The sequence below is a fragment of the Helianthus annuus genome, chromosome 15 (assembly GCF_002127325.2).
Source record: "Helianthus annuus cultivar XRQ/B chromosome 15, HanXRQr2.0-SUNRISE, whole genome shotgun sequence".
In the NCBI taxonomy this organism is placed as follows: domain Eukaryota; kingdom Viridiplantae; phylum Streptophyta; class Magnoliopsida; order Asterales; family Asteraceae; genus Helianthus; species Helianthus annuus.
The window spans coordinates 40722835-40735494 of record NC_035447.2 but is presented as its reverse complement, the minus strand read 5'-3'; the positions used below and the strand labels follow the sequence as shown (position 1 = coordinate 40735494).

General features: G+C 36.1%; 1 protein-coding gene across 1 annotated transcript; it reads left to right on the top strand.

The window, feature by feature from the left end:
- The first annotated feature begins 269 nt into the window (after positions 1 to 269).
- On the top strand, positions 270 to 3748 carry LOC110911500. The gene is made up of 7 exons (XM_022156125.2): positions 270 to 443; positions 551 to 629; positions 759 to 820; positions 1344 to 1489; positions 1659 to 1869; positions 1960 to 2132; positions 3517 to 3748. The coding sequence occupies exons 1-6, from the start codon at positions 441 to 443 to the stop codon at positions 2125 to 2127; spliced, it is 669 nt and encodes a 222-aa protein (XP_022011817.1). The 5' UTR covers positions 270 to 440; the 3' UTR covers positions 2128 to 2132; positions 3517 to 3748.
- The last annotated feature ends 8912 nt before the right edge of the window (positions 3749 to 12660 follow it).

Sequence of the window (12660 nt, the reverse complement as noted above, 5' to 3'; positions counted from 1 at the left end):
GATTAATACTAACCGATAGGAGATGAGAGATGCGAGCGAGAGAGAGCACCGAAGGGAAGGAATCCCGGCTTGGTGGGGGGGGGGGGTATCCTTGCTGCCGTAAGTCTTGTTTTAATTAAAAAGTACTTGTTATTGAGTAGTAAAGGTAAAATCGATAATTAAAAAAAAAAGTGAAAAACTATTTCAATAAACAACTACCAAAAAAAAAGAATTATACATCAAAAAATCTAGTTTTAAACCCACATTCTAAATGCAAGCTTATCTAACAAGTTACAAACTCGGATCACCCGAAAAGATAAAATCGAACTCTCTCTGACCCACTTTCACAACAAATTTTGGGATATTTCAATTTCAGAAATTTCAAAAAATTCCAAAATTCATAGTTCAACAACAGTTACAACGATCGATCAACACTCCACCAGCATAAATCCAATAAAAAAATGGTTCGATTTTTCCTTTTCTTTTTAAATTTTCAGCCCAAAATTATTTTCTAGGGTTTCGAATTTTTATTTCAGTTTTCCTAATTTTTTCTTTTATTTTTTTCCAATAGACGGATGCAATTGAAGAACTCGAACCGTTGTTTGATTACACTCGTGTTCAGCCTTTAAATTTCGTTTGCCTTGATGACGGTATGTTATGTTTCTAATTGTATGTAATTATATTATATTATTATTATGATTGTTATTTTTTTGTTTTTGTTTTTGAAGTGTGTTTGATCTGGGTTATGACTAATTGATGATTATGAATGATTTGAGCAGATGATGACGATGATTGTTCTACGGTTGTCCCTGCTAAACGCAGGAAACCCTCTGCTTCTGCTGTAAGATTTTATTTAATAACATACATGTGTAGCTTCAGTTCTTTTTTCTTTTTTTTTTTTTTGTATAAAAAGATGCATAAAGTTTGGAAATTTGATGTGTAGATGTAGGGCAAGGATAATTAGTAAACCCTCTTGAGATTACAAAACCCAATGTAACAAAAATAATCATTTTTAGGGTAAGTTTATATGTAATTATGTTACGAAAAACAAAAAAGCGCCGAAGGGGCTTGTGTGTAACGTGGTTGTACCAAAATGTGTTTTTTATGTGTAACGCGTGTAACTGATGTGTATTTGTAACACATGCTTCCCGTCAACGCTTTTTGCTTTTTTTAGAGTAACGTAATTACATATAAAAGTTACCTAAAAATTTGTTTTTTTTTTCCGTTACATACGGTTTTCTCGTCTCGGGTGGGTTTCCTAATTATACTTGCACGTAGAATATATTCTTATTTAACTTAAGTTATGAAACATTTCAGTGAGAAAGTTAGTTGTTTTGAGCCTTTATGATGTTCAAATTGGATAGGTTGATAAGGTACAAGTGACCCCGGAAGCAATTGTTATTGATGACGGTGAAGACAATGATGACTTGGATTGGTTAGAGGCGCCTCCTCCTAAGGTACCTGTAAACAAGGAAAAGCTATGCGAGAATTCAATTATTAAGGAGTTGAGGTAATTTTACTTCCAATTATCCATGGATTGAGTTCTGTTCATTAATCCTTTGATGAAATATAATCTTTGACCAATTTTGCAAGTTTGACTTTTGATCTCATTCTGTAGACGTTTATTTTATATTTTTGTTTCCTTTTGATGGTTTATTGTTTTATAAATGTGAAAATAGGCAGAAAAGGCAGGAGCTGTTATCATTTACTGAATCGACTGACGATATGGTGCGAACAGTTGAAGAAAACGTCAAAAGAGATCTTAAAACCTCAACGAATTTGGAACCTGAAAGTCCTATTGAGAAGCATACAAAACCCGTTGTAGAAAGACCAAAAATAGTTATATCCATCCAAGACAAAGATGGGCCGAAGCAGTTTCGAGTTTACAAGGTTGGTTTTTTATGCTAACAGATATGAAGTACAAACTATATTAGATTGTTATATATAACTTTTGTATTTTATTAATGCACGTTTTTGTAGGATGATAAGTTTGAGCGGCTTTTTAAAATGTATGCCGACAAAGTGAAGAACAAGGTAGAGAATTTGGTATTTTGTTTTGATGGCGATAAAATCGACCCCTCGGCTACTCCTAGCAGCCTTGAGATGGAAGATGATGACATGATCGAGGTTCATGTGAAGTCAAATTGACCCAGGTACCTGCATTACATCTCTTACGGCTATGTTTTTAGCTTTGAATTCTGCTTTTTGTTTGTACCATATGGTTATGTTTGTGTAGGTTTTTTTCTTTCAATAAATGAAATATTAATACGCTGTGAATCTAGATAATAAGGAATAGCATTGAGAGAGGTTAAAACTAAATGAAATCATTGCCTCTCTTAAAAGAAATCATATCATACAACCTTTAGACTGGCACATGAGAATCTTACTGTGAATTAATTTAGATATATACGGGCCGATATAAAATGCTTGTATTATCATTTAAGAATCTTGATGTTTTTGATTTAAGCATATTTGACATATTATTCTTTCTCTTGCACTATTACCTCCCAGAAGAAAAGGAAACTAATAGAATTTGTACCCTAAAAAGTCTTTACACGCAATAATTTAGTTTTATGGAAATAAATATGTTAGATTCAGCCTAAAAGTTGTTTTCTAATGGTTGTTGTCGGTTTCAAATATTGATTACAGAATATTGTAGTCTATATGGTTCCATACAAAGTGTTTTTCTTTTCAATATTATTTTGTTTACGTTATTTTTTTGTTGTTGAATATTTGTTGGTATACGGCTATACGCACAATCAAGTGTCCATTATTTCTTAAAATTAGGAAAGACTCACTTGTATATGGCTTTAGTCAAATTGGGTGCGCATTGACTTGCATTTTCCGATGGTTTGACCTTTTAATTACCCCTAATGGATGTTGATAGGCGCTTAGTACTTTCATATTCAAACAAAAAACAAAATAGGGATGAGCATTTGGTACCGGTTCATTCCTAAAACAAAACACCTCAAGTACCATCCATATAGACATCATATATAATTTATTTATGTTGTATGTGTATAGGCATCATATATTTATGTCTGAGTCGTGTTTCGTGCGACAGTCTTAGGGCCCTGCAGGTATAAGAAATTTAGGATTTAATAATTAAGGAGTGATTTGTTTCTTATATATAAGAAGATTATACGCGGTTATATTATAGCATAGGGTAGTACCGTGCTTGATTTGATGATTTCTTTACGCGCGAGATGGCTGCTCTCATACCAGTTTGATAAGACCTGATGCTTTTTATTAACAGCTCAAAATGTGAACACGATAAAATCGACATGCTTTCAAGAGGCTCCAATGTGCTCAAGTCAAGCACAACAGTCAACCTCGTTATGGAAACAGTATATTTTATTTTACTTTTTTTAAAAGGCAAACTAACCTACTCTTAAATACTCGTATATCTGACAATGCCCCTTATTTAAGCTGTTTTAATACTGATTAGTGAATGTTGTGTATCTCTTTGGTTTTTAGTTTTAACAATCTTGTTTGTTTCACCAACTCTTTTGTGTTTTGTTTTCGGTTTCATTTCAGGTGCGGATTAGCAAAGATCTTATATAATATGCAAACGTTTTTTGTTGTGGAGCTCGTTTTTGCTGCTGCTGTGGCTATGGTCTTTAGTCAGTTTTGCGGACTATGTTTTTGTTATTATAACTTGCACCCTCTTTCAATTGTATGTTGAATGTCCTTTGAAATGTACAGAATCACAAATGGATGTGAAAGAAAAACTAGTGAAATGATAATGCTGCTGCTTATTTTGTAGTCATTTGTTTTGGTCGGGTTTTGCTACAGCGTTTGAAAACCCGACCTGGTTGAATTAGTTAGAAAGGGTCGATGTCATTTTTAGTTTTTCAAGAAATTTGGTGATCATCGTATATTGTCTTGCCTAGAAGTAACGAGATCAAGTACTAGTAACTTGAATTTAAAGGTTATAGTAAAAAAGTTAAGGGTTTAGTAAAATTATATTTTCTGTCGACTTCATTAGAAAAAAAAAAAAGAAAAACTTGGTTAGTTTTATTAATTCATAAAAGAATCAATATTTCATAAACATATAAAGAAATAAAAAAGGTTAAAATTTTATAACAAGCTATAAAATTATTAAATTAATAAAATAGTATTAAAGTGATTCAAATAAGGGATGTCTCTTTCCAATGTATACAACTTTCAAAGTCAGTGTACTAGCAAGAAGATAATGTAAATATAAGAGGGCTTTTTTGCAATTATCCTGAATAGACAGACAGTCGGTGTTCTCTTTTCCAAACCCTAGCCGAAATTATTGTTTCAACTTCTTAAAATTTTATGCTCTAATAACCCTTCTAAATACTAAGTTTTATTTTTTTACTACATATACATTTCCGAGATAGGAAATAGTTTTGTTTTGTTATTGGTCAGAACTGGCAGCAAATAATAAGGTTTTTTTTTTTTTTTTTTTTTTTTTTTAATTTAAGATATTTAGTAGAATTGGTTTTTCTATTCAAAAGGGGGTGGCGGGGCAACTTGTTGCCCGACTACCTGTCATTGCTTTGTAATTGCCCTTTTTTCGTGTGGAATGATATTATAATCTTTCACAAAAAAAAAAAAATTAGCATATAATAGTTAAAATTACGAATTTGCCTCTAGTTTAATGTAAAATTTTAGTTTTGCCCTCAGCTTAAAATTACAATTTTGCCCACAAGTGAAAATTACGATTTTGCCCCCAGTTCAAAATAAAATTATGGTTTTGCCCCCAGCTATGGTTCTGCCAAATTACAATTTGATCCCCAATTTAAATTACGATTTCGCCCCAGTTCAAAATAAAATTTTGGTTTTGCCCACAGTTTAAAATTACGATTTTGTCCTCAGTTAAAAATTATGATTTTGTCTCCAGTTCAAAATAAAATTTTGGTTTTGCCCTCAGTTCAAACTATGATTTTGCCTCCATTTCAAAATTACGATTTTACCCAAGTTAAAAATTGCAATCTTGCCATCGTTTTTTTGGACAAAACTATGGTAGTGTTTTATTTTACTTGGCTGACTCAGTGTAGTTTTTATTCGTGCCAAACAGCTGCCTAGCACTCGCTAATTGGTCCTAAAAAGTTATTGTTTTGCCCCCAGCTCTAAATTACATGCTTGTCATCGTTTTAGTTATTTTTTGGCAAAACTATCATAGTGTTTTAGTTTAATTGGTTCACTCGATGTATATTTTTTTTGAGATTGTGTTATAAGTAGCATGTATAAGTGACCAAAATAAAGACGTACATATTATTAAACAAAGCAATATTCGGTTGAGCGCCCCGCAACGCAGGCGACACATAACACTAGTTATAGAACATAAACTCGTTAGCTTTAAAGTAAATAACCCTTTAAATTAGCTTGTGCATAGGTGGGTTTGCGGGGTGGTTGGGCTCAAACCGAACCAAATATCAAAATTCAAAACACAGGGCTTTGATTTTTTTTTTTTTGAAAACCATTTATTTTCAGTTTTCTTTTTTTTTTTTTGGGTTTCTACAATTGGTTCGGTCCGGTTTTACCATTTGAGTCTGAAATTTTTGAGCGCAAAAAGATTTTCTAAAATCATGAATTTGGACTTGAGACTTTGGGCTTAAGCTTTTCTTGAGTTTCACAATTTGTTATTTTTTATAAATATATCAAATAATTGTTTTTTTTTTCGGTTCGATTTACAGAAAATACAAAACCAAAACGTAACTGTAAAATTCGGTTTTCAGAAATTAAAAAACCAGATGTTGGTTCAGTTCTGTTTAAGCATGAAGGAAAACATATGAATCATACCTGTCACCGCAGATAGTGCAGAGGAGAATCCTGTGAGAGAGTTCGACATGCCTGTCATCTTGATTCGGTTCCTCCTTAGGGTGCTGACTGATGATGGTGACTTAGAAACCGAAAAGGGTATCGGTTTAGGAGAGGAGGTTTCGTGATGATGTTATGGCTTATGGGGTGTGAATTGTGAAACTGAGTAACCCTTAAACCTCCACCTTATTCTCCTTATATAAGCACCCAGGAGGAAACCTAATTAGTTACTAAGGGTAATATGGTCCATCAACAATTACCAACTAATTAATAATAGGTTCTAATATATTTTGATCTCTATAATGTAAATGATTAAGATGGCTATAGATTAAATATTAAACATAATAATATTTAATCTTACATTCTCCCACTTAGCCGAGTAATCATTTACTATGAGTATTAGATAAGCCTGATCAGGAGTTAACACTCATTTTAGCCTTAAACAAGTACTATAGCAGAGAAATACAGCCGTTGAATCATTATGCGACTCAGGACCCCCATTAATCATACTATAGCCTTAATTTAAAACCTAGTCGTTATGATCAAAATACGCATAAGCCCTTTGTTTGATTTGTAACTTTTATTTGTCTATATGCCATTATACCGGTTGAACATATTCTAATAGACATACAAAATCAAACTTGAGGAAATTTCATTAAACATAAAACATAAGCTAGTACAATATGCTCAAATAAGGTCTTTACATAATCCCATATTCCGAACATGTTCTTCGTAAACCTTAGGAGGGAGACCTTTAGTCATCGGATCCGCAAGCATATCCTTAGTACTAATATACTCGATACAAAGATTATTTTCCTCAACACGTTCACGTACAAAAAGATATTTCGTATCGAGATATAAACCAGCTCCAGTCGAACTGTTACTGTTCGAGAAACTAACGGCAGCTGAATTATCACAGTAAAGCTTCAATGGTCTAGAAATGGAATTAACGATTTTGAGTCCAGTGACCAGATTTCTAATCAACATTCCATGACAGGTTGCGTTATAGACAGCAATGTACTCTGCCATCATTGTGGAAGTTGTGGTCAACTGTTGTTTATGACTCTTCCAAGAGATAGGGCCGCCTGCTAACATAAAGATATAGCCCGAAGTGGATTTCTTGTCATCTTTGCATTTGGCAAAGTCAGAATCAGAATAGCCCACCACTTCTAAATGATCACTTCTTCTATAAGTCAGCTTATAGTCTTTCGTCCCTTGCAGATATCGAAGTACCTTCTTAGCTGCTTTCCAATGATCTAAGCCAGGGTTAGTCTGATAACGGCCTAGCATTCCAGCAATATAAGCGATATCTGGACGAGTGCAGACTTGAGCATACATCAAGCTCCCGACTACTGATGCATAAGGTATCTGGCTCATTTGCTCCTTCTCAACCTCTGTTGTCGGACACTGAAACGAAACGAAAACATCTCCCTTAACTACTGGAGCGATGGAGGGTTTGCACTGTTGCATGTTATACCGTGTAAGGACACGATCTATGTAGGCCCTTTGGGACAATCCTAAGATCCCTTTGTTTCTATCTCGGTGAATTTCGATGCCAATGACGTAAGACGCATCTCCGAGATCCTTCATGTCGAAGTTATGCGAGAGTAACCGCTTCGACTCATGCAACATGTCTAAACTATTACTTGCCAATAGAATGTCGTCAACGTAAAGGACAAGTATAGTAAAGTTGCTCCCACTCATCTTGAGGTAGGTGCATTGATCCACTTGATTCTTCATAAAACCTTGCTTCTTCATGACTTCATCAAACTTGAGGTACCACTGACGTGATGCTTGTTTTAACCCGTAAATGGATTTCTTCAGCTTACAGACTAGATGCTCCTGACCTTCAGGCTCAAAGCCTTCAGGTTGCTTCATGTAAACATCTTCGTCCAAGTCTCCGTTAAGGAAAGCAGTTTTAACGTCCATCTGATGCAGCTCTAAGTCGAAATGAGCTACTAGGGCCATGACGATCCTTAATGAATCTTTACGAGAGACAGGTGAAAACGTCTCTTGATAATCAATTCCCTCTTTCTGAGTGTAGCCCTTTGCAACCAATCTCGCTTTGTAGCGTTCAACGTTACCATTCGGATCCAGTTTTGTTTTGAACACCCATTTGCATCCTACGGGTTTGACTCCGTTGGGTAATTCTACCAAATCCCAAACGTCATTTTTCTTCATGGAATCAAGCTCATCAATCATTGCTTTATTCCATTCAGAAGACTGATCACTGCTAATGGCTTCATTGTAAGAGATAGGATCATTGAGCTTTCCGGGATCCATTTCAGTCAGGTAGGTAACATAATCATCCCAGTTAGGAGGCCTTCTTTGCCTGGATGACCTCCTGAGTAGATTATCGGGTTCAGCGTTGTCTTGGTTTTGAGCGTTTGATGTGCCTTCGTCATGAGGTATAATGGGTTCTGATTGTAGAGGTGAATTTGGAGTTGGTGCAGTAGCTTCAGGTGTAATAATTGCATTGGGTACAAGAGGAGTAATCGGAGTAATGGTAAGCGACGAGTCTCTCCCCCCCACGTCTTGTACTTCTTGCAATTCTTCGTAAGGGTTGGTACTGCTCCCACTGACCTTGAAATCCTCCAGGAACGCGGCACGCTTGGTTTCAACAATACGGGTGACATGGGAAGGACAATAGAAACGATAACCCTTAGAGTTCTCAGGATACCCGATAAAGAAACAGGTAACTGTCTTAGGGTCAAGTTTCCTTAGGAAAGGATTGTAAAGTTTTGCTTCAGCAATGCAGCCCCATACTTTCATATATTTAAGACTCGGTTTCCTTCCTGTCCAAAGTTCATAAGGAGTTTTAGGGACAGACTTAGAAGGAACTCTATTGAGTATATGAACAGCTGCTTTTAATGCTTCAGTCCAGAGGAATAATGGTAAGTTAGTGTTGGCTAACATACTGCGCACCATGTTCATAAGGGTACGGTTTCTTCTTTCAGCGACACCGTTCTGCTGAGGTGTACCAGGCATGGTGTATTGGTTCACAATCCCCTGGCCCTTACAAAACTCATAAAATGGACCAGGAGCTTGACCCACATCAGTATGTCTTCCATAATACTCACCGCCTCTATCTGATCTCACAACTTTAATCTGACGATCTAATTGCTTTTCAACTTCAGCCTTATAATCTTTAAAAGTTGTTAGAGATTCAGATTTCTCCTTAATGAGATACAAGTACATGTAACGAGAATAATCATCAATAAAAGTGATAAATGAAGTATGTCCTGTTATGCCAGCGATTTGGTAGGGGCCACTAATGTCAGTGTGAATGAGTTCTAATAAATTAGAACTCCTAGTGGCACCTTTCTTATTCGCTAATGTCATTTTACCTTTAAGACATTTGACACATGTTCCAAAGTCAGAGAAATCGAGAGGAGGTAAGACTTCATCCTTTACGAGACGATTTAATCGCTCTTTTGAAATGTGGCCTAAACGCTGATGCCACAACATGGATGAAGTCTCTAAGTCTCGTTTCTCTTCCATCTTTGTGAGTGATTCATTAATGTTATATGACAACAAAGATTTGGAAAAGCCATCATCTAGTTCTAATCTATAGAGACCTCCATCCAGAACACCAGTACCATAAAGAACAGAATCATAATGGATAGAGAGTTGGCGATGACCATGGGAAACAATAAAACCGTCCATGTCTAACTTTGGTCCTGATACAAGGTTCCGAGTTACCTCAGGAACATATAAGGTATCATAAAGTTTAATACATAAACCAGTTTTCATAACTAATTGTAATGTTCCAATGGCCTTCACTTCTAATTCTCGATCATCCCCAACCTTAAGCGTTCTTTGGTTTCTTTCCAGCTTCCGGATTGAAAGGAATCCCTGAGTAGAATTGGTAACATGAACCATAGAACCAGAATCAAACCACCAAGAATTAGCAGGAACACTTAAATTATAGGACTCAAGTATCATAAAATAATCGTTACCTTTCTTAGCCAGCCACTCCTTAAAGTCAGGACATTCCTTCTGCATATGTCCTGTCTTTTTACAGAACTTGCAGCGGATACTGCCTAAGGAGTTCTTAGAGCTGGAAGGTGCACTTGCATTAGAGTTAGGAGTAGACTTATGGACTTTAGAAGCATCCTTCCTCTGATAATTGTTCTTCCTTTTCTTAGGATTGGAGGTAGTAAAGTTGGCAACATCAGTATGGCGATCCATCCTCATACGCTCCTCCTCCTGTACGCACATGGCGACCAGCTCACTCATCGTCCACTTTTCCTTCTGAGTGTTGTAGTTGATCTTGAATGCTTCAAAAGAAGAAGGAAGCGAAGTAATGATGAAATGAACAAGGAAACCATCACTGATTTCCATTTCCAGCCCCTTCAGCTTATTGGCCATGTCATTCATCATCATGATGTGCTCGCGAATGCCGCTCCTCCCATCATACTTAGTTGTCACCAGCTTAAGAATAAGAGTACTAGCGTGCGCCTTAGACGTCCCTTTGAACTGAGCCTCCACATGTTCCAAGTAGGTTTTAGCATCTTCAGAATCAGGAATAGCTCCCCTGATTGCATTGCTTATGGATTGCTTCATAAACATGAGAGACATGCGGTTACACCTAGTCCACTTTTCATGAGTTAACTGCTCAGCAGCAGTACTTTGAGTGGTAAGGTCCGCTGGCTTTTTCTCTCTTAGAGCATAATCGAAATCAAGCAATCCGAGAGTAAGCATGAGAGCATCCTTCCATGCAGCAAAGTTATCACCAGTCAAAGGTGGAATCCCGCAGTTGGGTGCTGATAGTGGAAATAAGATGAGCAAGTTATGATACTAAGGAAGAAATTCTAATGTGATCTATGGGCACGTTAAACTAAGACAGGCAAAATAATGACCATTTTACATAATGAAGCTGTGATAATGTCTATTACTAACATCAAAATAATAGACTTAACTAAAAATTCTACTTAAACGAAGACAAAACAGCTTTGGCCAGAAGTGTAATCATTTAAGCATATGTGCAAAGTGGTTGCAACAAATCAGCTTTGGCCAGAAATTGAAACAATCACTTTAGTTATGCACTTGCTAGGTATGCCATCTATGAAAGAATTAAATCAGCTTTGGCCAGATATTAAAACATTCATGCTTATGATGCACACTTAGCATAGCTTTCCTAATACTTGAATGATAAGTAGATGTATCAAGTCAGCTTTGGCCAGAAATGATATATCAAAAGCTCATTCAAGTTAAGCTATTTCTGGTTTCGTTATGGTTGCGAGTCACATTTAAACAGCTTAAATAATGAGATTGCGAGTCGCAACCACGATCTCGACTAATGACGTTATGGTTGCGAGTCGCAACTACGGTTTCGACTAGTCACGTTATGGTTGCGAGTCGCAACTACGGTTTCGACTAATCACGTTATGGTTGCGAGTCGCAACCTCATGGTTGCGAGTGATGACATTCTGGTTGCGAGTAGCAACCTCATGATTGCGACTAATGACGTTATGGTTGCGAGTAGCAACCTCATGGTTGCGAGTCATGACGTTATGGTTGCGAGTAGCAACCTCATGGTCTCGACTAATGACGTTATGGTTGCGAGTAGCAACCTCATGGTTGCGAGTAGCAACCTCATGGTTGCGAGTAGCAACCTCGTGGTCTCGAGTAGCAACCTCGCTAACAGCTGTTAATTTGATATCATAACCGAAAATTCGAAATCTAAGGGATTAAAAGATATCCTTTCCTGTTTAAGCTGATCTAATTTTGTTAACAGATTTCGAAAATTTCAATCTCTTTATCTTTTAACAGTTTTCCAAAAAATTTAGAGGACAAAATTAGATCAAAATCAGGAAAAACACTTAATAATCCAAATCATATTCCAAAACATAACAGAATATTCGAATTTTCACATGAACATGATGAACCCTAATCATAAAAAATAAAATTCTGGAACCCGAAACCTGAATTTTAATAATTTTACTAAACAGATTTCGGCTAAAATTATAATCCAGTTAATTCGGTGAACAAAACAATTAATCTTTTCATCGAAAATCATGATTTCGAGTCGATTCTTATGACTCGAAACCGGCTGTCAAGATCATACGGTTTTTTAAAGAAAAATTCCGTTTTCCAAGTTTCAATCCCAGAATTATGGATACGAAAACAGAACTGACTAATCAACATATGCTCTGATACCACATGTTGGTTCAGTTCTGTTTAAGCATGAAGGAAAACATATGAATCATACCTGTCACCGCAGATAGTGCAGAGGAGAATCCTGTGAGAGAGTTCGACATGCCTGTCATCTTGATTCGGTTCCTCCTTAGGGTGCTGACTGATGATGGTGACTTAGAAACCGAAAAGGGTATCGGTTTAGGAGAGGAGGTTTCGTGATGATGTTATGGCTTATGGGGTGTGAATTGTGAAACTGAGTAACCCTTAAACCTCCACCTTATTCTCCTTATATAAGCACCCAGGAGGAAACCTAATTAGTTACTAAGGGTAATATGGTCCATCAACAATTACCAACTAATTAATAATAGGTTCTAATATATTTTGATCTCTATAATGTAAATGATTAAGATGGCTATAGATTAAATATTAAACATAATAATATTTAATCTTACACCAGAGTGTTAGGTTTTTATAGCATGGTTCGATTATGTCGGTTAATTTCATTTCGCTTTGGTTAATCGGTTTATACTTTCCGTACTTGAAAATTGTGTCTGTGGTTACCCCATTCATCTCTCAAAGGTATGGTGTTTGTTTCTTCCTCGATGATGTACTTGGAATTGACGTTATCAACTTGTTGACACTCCTGAATTGTTAAAAAAATACAAGTTATCTACAATTTTCTTTGGTTGAACGTTTATCTATTCTTTGATCTCCAGCCGAACTACTTCGATTTCCAAAAGTTGGATGTGT